The sequence below is a fragment of the Opisthocomus hoazin genome, chromosome 32 (assembly GCF_030867145.1).
Source record: "Opisthocomus hoazin isolate bOpiHoa1 chromosome 32, bOpiHoa1.hap1, whole genome shotgun sequence".
In the NCBI taxonomy this organism is placed as follows: domain Eukaryota; kingdom Metazoa; phylum Chordata; class Aves; order Opisthocomiformes; family Opisthocomidae; genus Opisthocomus; species Opisthocomus hoazin.
In genome coordinates this window covers 4501137-4508671 of record NC_134445.1, presented here as the reverse complement: position 1 = coordinate 4508671, position 7535 = coordinate 4501137, and the positions used below count along the sequence as shown (strand labels likewise).

Below are 7535 nucleotides of genomic sequence, written 5' to 3'. Positions count from 1 at the left end.
TTGGGTCCCGCCGCGTCGCCCCGGTAAACCGGGGCTGATGAGGGGCTGGGGATCGGGGGTGGGGGGGGGTTGGGAGCCAACCGGGCACGGTGCGGCGGCGGCGGGGCCGTTCCCGGGTGCTCGGGGGGCCGGCGGCGGCGGGTGCCCGAGCCGTGCCAGAACCTCTTTTGTGCGGCCGCAGCCAATCAAGGCCGCTGACGACACACTTCTCCCGGGCTATAAAACCCCGGGGCCGCCGCCGCCGCCGCTTTTTTCCATCTTTCCCCCCCCCCCCCCTTTTTTTTTTTCATTCCCCCCCCCCCTCCCCTATCTGCCAACTTCACCGCCCTCCTCCTCCCCACCCCGGGGCTTCCCCGCCCCCCTGACAGCCCCTTCCCCCCCCCCCCCCCCCCCCCCTTAGCGCGTTGCGGTGGGAAGCGGGGCGGGGGGGCGAAGCTTTCCGGTATGGCCCCGGTGCTGCTGTGGCTGCTGGCGCTGGCGGGGGGGAGCGGCGGCGGGGGGGGGGTGACGGGGTAGAAGCGCGACCCCCGCCCCCCCCCCCCCGGACCCCCCCCTGCCCCGTGTGCCTGTGGCGGCGGCAGAGCCGGGAGCTGCGCTTGGAGAGCATCAAGGCGCAGATCCTGAGCAAGCTGCGGCTGAAGGAAGCGCCCAACATCACCCGGGAGGTGGTGGAGCAGCTCCTGCCCAAGGCCCCGCCGCTCCAGCAGCTCCTGGACCTCCACGGCTTCCAGGGGGACGCGCTGACCCCCGACGAGTACCTGGAGGAGGACGAGTACCACGCCACCACCGAGACCGTCATCAGCATGGCCCAGGAAAGTCCGTGCACCGCCTTTGTTCCCACAACTTCGGCGGCGGGCTTCCCCCCCCCCCCCCCTCCCGCAACCCCCTAACCCCCCCTCCCGCAACCCCCTAACCTCCCCCCCCCCCCGCAACCCCCTACCCCGCTCCTCACCCACCCTCCCGCCCCGCTTCTCCCAGTCCCGGGCTCCCCCGCCTGCCCCTGGCCCCCCTCCGGGTCCCCCCCCCGTTCCCCCCGGTAGCAGCCCGCGGCCCCCCCACCCCCCTTCCCCGTGTGTCCCCCCGGGGGGGGGCTCCGCGCCGCGGCGGGACCCCGGAACTGGCCCGGGGCACCGGGAGCAGGGAGATGGCACTGGGAGCGACCGCGGGGAGCGGGGACCTGGGACTGGGGACTGGGACTGGGGACTGGAGCCAGAGCTCAGCACTGGGGACTGGGACCCAGCACTGGGGTCTGGGACCCGGCACTGGGGTCTGGACCCAGCACTGGGGACTGGGACCCGGCACTGGGTCTGGGACTTGGCACTGGGGACTGGGACCCGGCACTGGGGACTGGGACCCGGCAATGGGGACTGGGACTTGGCAATGAGGACTGGGACTTGGCAATGGGGACGGGGACCCAGCACTGGGGACCGGGACCTGGCACTGGGGACTTGGGAGTCAGCACTGGGGACTGGGACTCGGCACCGGCACCAGTGGGTTGTGGGACTGGGCACTGGCAGTAGGTACCAGGACCTGGCACTGGCCTGAGCACCGATGCTGCTACTGGGAGCTGGGACTCAGCGCTGGGTGCTGGGACTTGTCACCAGCACTGGGACCTGGGACCTGGTATTGGGTGCTGGGACTTTTCACCAGCACTGGGACCCAGCACTGGGTACTGGGACCTGGCATTGGGTGCTGGGACTTGGCACCAGCACCGTCACTGGGACCAGACGGGACACGGGGCAGATGACACGGTGACCTCCTGGGCAGTGGGTGCCAGCGCTCGCCTCCTGCTGTGGCACATGGCGGGGTGACGGCAGGGTGAGGGTAGGGTGACAGTAGGGTGAGGGTGACAGTAGGGTGACCTCAGGGTGACGGTAGGGTGAGGGGGATGGCAGGGTGACAGCAGGGTGGTGGTGGGGTGACGGTAGGGTGACGGCAGGGTGACAGTAGGGTGAGGGTGACAGTAGGGTGACCTCAGGTGATGGCAGGGTGACGGCAGGGTGACAGTAGGGTGAGGGTGATGGCAGGGTGACAGCAGGGTGGTGGCAGGGTGACGGCAGGGTGAGGGTGACAGTAGGGTGACCTCAGGGTGATCGCAGGGTGACCTCAGGGTGATCGCAGGGTGACGGCAGGGTGACAGCAGGGTGGTGGCAGGGTGACGGTAGGGTGTGGGTGACAGCAGAGTGACACCAGGCCGTGCTGGGACAGGCGGGCACCTGCCATGGCCGCTGCACCGAGGGGTCCCTGGCCGGGGCGCGGGGGGGCTCTGCTGCGCGGTGACACGCCGCCGTCCGTCCGTCTGTCTGTCCGTCCGTGCCTCAGTTTCCCCCGGTGCTCCGCGTTTCCCAGCTCCACCTGCTCCGGGGGGGCCTGGGGCCGCGGGACCCCTGGCAGCGGGGCCGGGGGGGCCGGTGCGAAGGGCGAGCGGAAGGGAGGGAGGTGTGAGGCGCTTCCCCCCCCCCCCCCCCCCGAATTTCCTTCCCAGGCATTAACGGACTCGGGCGGCTTTGAAATTTTATTACCCATAAAATTGCCGACACGCTGGGGTTTTCCTCCCCGCGCCGCGGTAACGCGCTGCCCCCGGCCCCCCCCGCCCCTCAACAGCTCGGGGGCCCCCAAAATAAATACCAGAGGGCGGCCCCTCCTGCAGGGCCCCGCTGCGGGGGTCCCGCGGCCCCCGATGCCCCGCGGGGTCTGGCCTGTCCCCCCCCCCCCTAGGCCGCCCCCTTATTATTATGATTTTTTTTTCCCTCCCCGCTGCCCCCCCCCGGCAGTCGTGTGGGGTTTTATGGTTCCTGAGCAGGAGGAGGGGAAGGGGCTTCACAGGCAGCAGAGCCATAAAGCTCTCGGGTTCCCCCCGGCCCCCCTTTCCCGCCCCCCCCCCCGTTAATCCCAAGCCACCGGCCCCCCCCCCCCCCCCCCCCCCGGGATTTTTGGCTGCGGGAGGACCCCGGGAGGGTTAATTGGGTCCTAAACCCATTGAGGGGGCTTCCCGTGACCCCCGCGACCCGCGGGCTGGGGGGAGCACGACGGGGGGCGATGGGGTGGGGGGGGGCCGGGGCGAGGGGCGGCCGGGGCCGCCCAAGGTCAGTGGGATGCGGGGACACCGCGGGGACACCGCGAAGCCGGGGGGCAACGGGGGGGGGGTCCTCAGGGTGCCGGGGCTGGGGGGGGCTCCGGTGCCCTGCGGCAGGCTGGGGGTTAACGGGGCAGAGGTGGGAGCCCCAAATCCGGGCCCCGGTGGGAACAAAGAGCCGGGGGGGGGGCTCGGGGCCGCCCCCCTCCCCGCACATACTCAGCTGTGACCGATGTCCCGGTAACCTTTATCCCCCGTTGCCACAGCGACGGGACGAGCATCCTGGCACCGCCGCAGCCCCGTGCCAGGAGCAGGCAGCGTGGCAACCTCCCCCCCGGACCCCCCCGGCACCCCACACCCCAACCCCACCCCCCCCCCCGGGCACCCGCAGCCGCAGACCCCCGGGACGCTGGGCCGGAGGAGGGGAGCGGTGCTGCGGGTGCTGTGGGCGAGGGGCTTCGGTGGCCACTCCGGGGGTCCCGCACCGGCCCCGGTATTTGTCACCCGGAGACCCTACCAAAACAACCCGGGGAGCCCCGCGCGGCGTGGGACCCCCCCTCCCAGGCCCACAGGGGACCCCGGCCCCTCGAGGAGCCCACCGGAGAGTTCCCCACAGCAGAGCCCCCACGGAAGGGGCTGGGGGGCACGGGCTGCCCCGGGGCTGGCAGCCGGGGGGGGCCAGCGTGGCTTCGAGCAGCGCGGGGAGGGGGGGTCCGCAGGCAGACCCCGGGGGAGCGGGGGTTTAATCGGGGGCTTGTGCGCAGCAAATTGCTGGGAGGGGTCTGGGCCCGCGGCCCCCCAGCCCCTGTCACTTTGGTTTATGCGCGGCGCGGTGGGGGGGCGGGGGGGCACCCCGGGGGCCGCCCCGGTGTCGTGACCCCCGTGCGCTCGGGGGGCCTCGCACGCAGCAAATGGCCCCGCGCCGCAGCTGGGCGCGATTAAACCTGACCGGTGCGGGGCAGGGGAGGGGAGGGGGCTGCTGGGGGGGGGGGGGGGCAGCCCCCGCTCGATGTGACACAGATGTTTGCCAGGCAGGGAGGGCCACCGGGGCCGGCCGAGGAGCCCCCCGGTGCGGGGGGGTGCTGGGGCAGGGGGTCCCGGGGGTTGTCACCCCGCCGGTGTCCCCGTCCCCACGCTGGCCACTCGCCTTCGCCGCCTCCGAGAGCGTCGCCGGGGGTCCGGGGTGAAGCCTCGCCGCGGGGGGTCTGGGGTGGGTGGGGGGGTGGGAGTTGGGGTCGGTGGGAGATGGGGGTCCTCTGAGCGGCCGAGCCGCTGGCGGGGAGCCCGGCGGTACCCACCCTGGTGCCACGGGCCCCCCGCGGGGCTTTGCCGCGTCCCCGGGACGGCGGGACGGGGCGCGTTGGGTGCCGGGAGCTGTTGGGAAGGGGCTGCCCCGGAGCAGGTGCTGCAGGGCCGGAGCCCCCCGCCCCGCTTGGCCCCCACGAGGGCTCACGGGGTGACACGGGGTCAGGGGGCAGCCGGGGACCTCCTTGCGCACGGAGGGGCCGTGACCCCCGGGGTCGGCTTCTGCCCCGACCTTCAACTCCCACCGAGCGATGTGGAGCCGGCCCCGACCCCCGCGCCGGCGCGGGGAAGGTGGGGGGGGGGTCCCGGGGCCGCCCCTGACGCCTCCTTCCTCCCGCAGCGGACCCCGCGGTGCAGATCGAGGGCAACCCCCACTGCTGCTTCTTCAACTTCAGCCCCAAGATCATGTTCACCAAGGTGGTGAAGGCGCAGCTGTGGGTCTACCTGCGGCCGGTGCAGCACACCTCCACCGTCTACCTGCAGATCCTCCGCCTGAAGCCGGTGACGGAGGAAGGCAGCCGCCACATCCGCATCCGCTCGCTGAAGATCGACCTCAACTCCCGCCTGGGCCACTGGCAGAGCATCGACTTCAAGCACGTCCTGCAGAACTGGTTCAAGCAGCCGCACAACAACTGGGGCATCGAGATCAACGCCTTCGACCCCAACGGCAACGACCTGGCCGTCACCTCGCTGGGACCCGGCGCCGAGGGGCTGGTAGGTGGCCCGTGGCGGGGAGGGGTTGGTGCCGGGTGAGCTCATGGGGCGTTGTGGTGGCTGCAAGTGCTTGGCGGGCGCGGGGGTCCCAGACGGCCCCCGGGAACTGGAGGGCAAGGGAGGGGGCAACGGGGATGGGCACGGGTGGGGGTGCAGCAACGTGGGGCTGGTGGCAGCTTGTGGGGGTGGTCACGGCTCTGTGGGGACAGTGACAGCTCCACGGGACTGGTCACAGCTCCATGGGGACAATGACACCCCGATGGGGCTGGTGACATCTCCATGGGCTGTTGACCTCCCCATGGGGCTAGTGGCAGCTCCGTAGGGCTGGTGACACCTTGATGGACCTGGGAACACTTCCATGGGGCTGGTGGCAGCTCCATGGGGCTGGTGACATCTCCATGGGCCGGTGACATCTCCATGGGCCGGTGACATCTCCACAGTGCTAGTGACAGTCCTGTGGGGCCAATGACAGCTCTGTGGGGACAGTTATGGCTCTGCAGGGATGGTCACAGCTCTGTGGGGTGGTGACACCTCCATGGGGCTGGTGACACCTCGATGGCCCTGGTGACACCTCCGTGGGGCTAGTAGCAGCTCTGTAGGGCTGGTGACACCTCCATGGGGCGGGTGACATCCCCATGGGGCTGGTGACATCCCCGTGAGGCTGGTGACACCTCAATGGGCCTGGTGTCACCTCCATGGGGCGGGTGACATCCTGGTGGGGCTGGTGGCTGCTCTGTAGGGCTGGTGACACCTTCACAGGCCTGGTGTCAGCTCCATGGGGTGGGTGACATCCCCATGGGGCTGGTGACATCCCCGTGAGGCTGGTGACACCTCAATGGGCCTGGTGTCACCTCCATGGGGTGGATGACATCCCAGTGGGGCTGGTGGCTGCTCTGTAGGGCTGGTGACACCTTCACAGGCCTGGTGACACCTCCATGGGGCAGGTGACATCCCGGTGGGGCTGGTGGCTGCTCCGTGGGACCTGGGGAGCCGGGATGGCGGGACCTCGGGGCGTTGGGTCAGCACCCAGGCCTGACGCCCCCCCCCCCTTCCCCCCCCCCAAGCACCCCTTCATGGAGCTGCGGGTGCTGGAGAACAACAAGCGCTCGCGGCGGAACCTGGGGCTGGACTGCGACGAGCACTCGACCGAGTCGCGCTGCTGCCGCTACCCGCTGACCGTCGACTTCGAGGCCTTCGGCTGGGACTGGATCATCGCGCCCAAGCGATACAAAGCCAACTACTGCTCGGGGCAGTGCGAGTACATGTTCATGCAGAAGTACCCGCACACCCACCTGGTGCAGCAGGCCAACCCGCGCGGCTCGGCCGGGCCCTGCTGCACCCCCACCAAGATGTCGCCCATCAACATGCTCTACTTCAACGACAAGCAGCAGATCATCTACGGCAAGATCCCGGGCATGGTGGTGGACCGATGCGGGTGCTCGTAGAGCCCGGCCGGGGCTGCCCCCCCGCCCCCCCCGCCGCCACCAGACTCCTCTTTTCTTCTGCTTTCCGTTGGGTTGGTTTTATTTTATTTTATTTTTTTTTTTTTTTTTGAAAACCCACCAAGAACGAGCGTCGCGATTCCGTTGGATGTCGGGGAATGAGAGAGAGCGAGAGAAGAGACACCCCACCCCCACCCCCCCCGCAGGAACGCCGCACCAGACCCGCGCTTCGACACGCATTGTGCAATAAAGCAGCCGGACGGAGAGGGCAGGGGCGGCCGGGACCCCCCCCCAGCCCCCCACCCGCCCACCCACCCGCAGCTCCTCACCGGACGGCTCTCCCGCCCCGGCTCTCCAGCCGAGGGGACCCCCCCATCGCCCCGTGCTCCGGAGGGGCAGCGGGGACGGGGCCAAGGTGACACCCAAGGGCGGGGGGGCCCGGCCCCAGCAGCCCCCGGCCCCGCTCGGGGGGCTCTGCCCGCGGGACCCCCCCCCCCCCCGGGAGGGACGCGGCTCCCTGCTTTAATTTATTTATTTATTAATATTGGCTGCGGGAGGGCCCCGCTCGCCCCGGCCCCCCCCAACCCCGGCCCCCCGCGACCCCCGGAGGGGCGGCTCCAGCCCGGCCCCCCCGCCTCGACGGCACCGCCGGCCGCGGGGACCGGAGCCCGGAGCCGGGGGGGGCTCGGAGCAGGGCTCGGGGGAGGTCCTGGGGGGGGGGGGGGGGGGCGGGGTCACCCGGGGGCGGCACCGGAGGCTCCGGCCGGGGAGAAATTCCGCTTGCGCGGCAGATTCCCCCCTCCATCCCCCCCCCCGCCCCGTTTTGGGTGATTTTCGCGTGGGAACGGGCAAAGCCTCGGGCCCAGCACTTACCCCGCGCGCGGCCGCCGGTCCCTGCGCGCTCACGGCACCGCGGGGCCGCGCGGGGCACGGCCCGGGGCAGCCCGGGAAGCACTTAGGGGGGGGCCGGGGGGGTCGGTGCTGGGCCCGGCTCCGCG

General features: G+C 71.3%; 1 protein-coding gene across 1 annotated transcript; it reads left to right on the top strand.

The window, feature by feature from the left end:
* Nucleotides 1-374: 374 nt before the first annotated feature.
* Nucleotides 375-7248, top strand: GDF11 (growth differentiation factor 11). Its single transcript, XM_075445640.1, is given in 4 exon segments — nt 375-516; nt 519-816; nt 4722-5095; nt 6160-7248. Coding segments are annotated over 4 exon segments (1125 nt in total). The 5' UTR covers nt 375-444; the 3' UTR covers nt 6541-7248.
* The last annotated feature ends 287 nt before the right edge of the window (nt 7249-7535 follow it).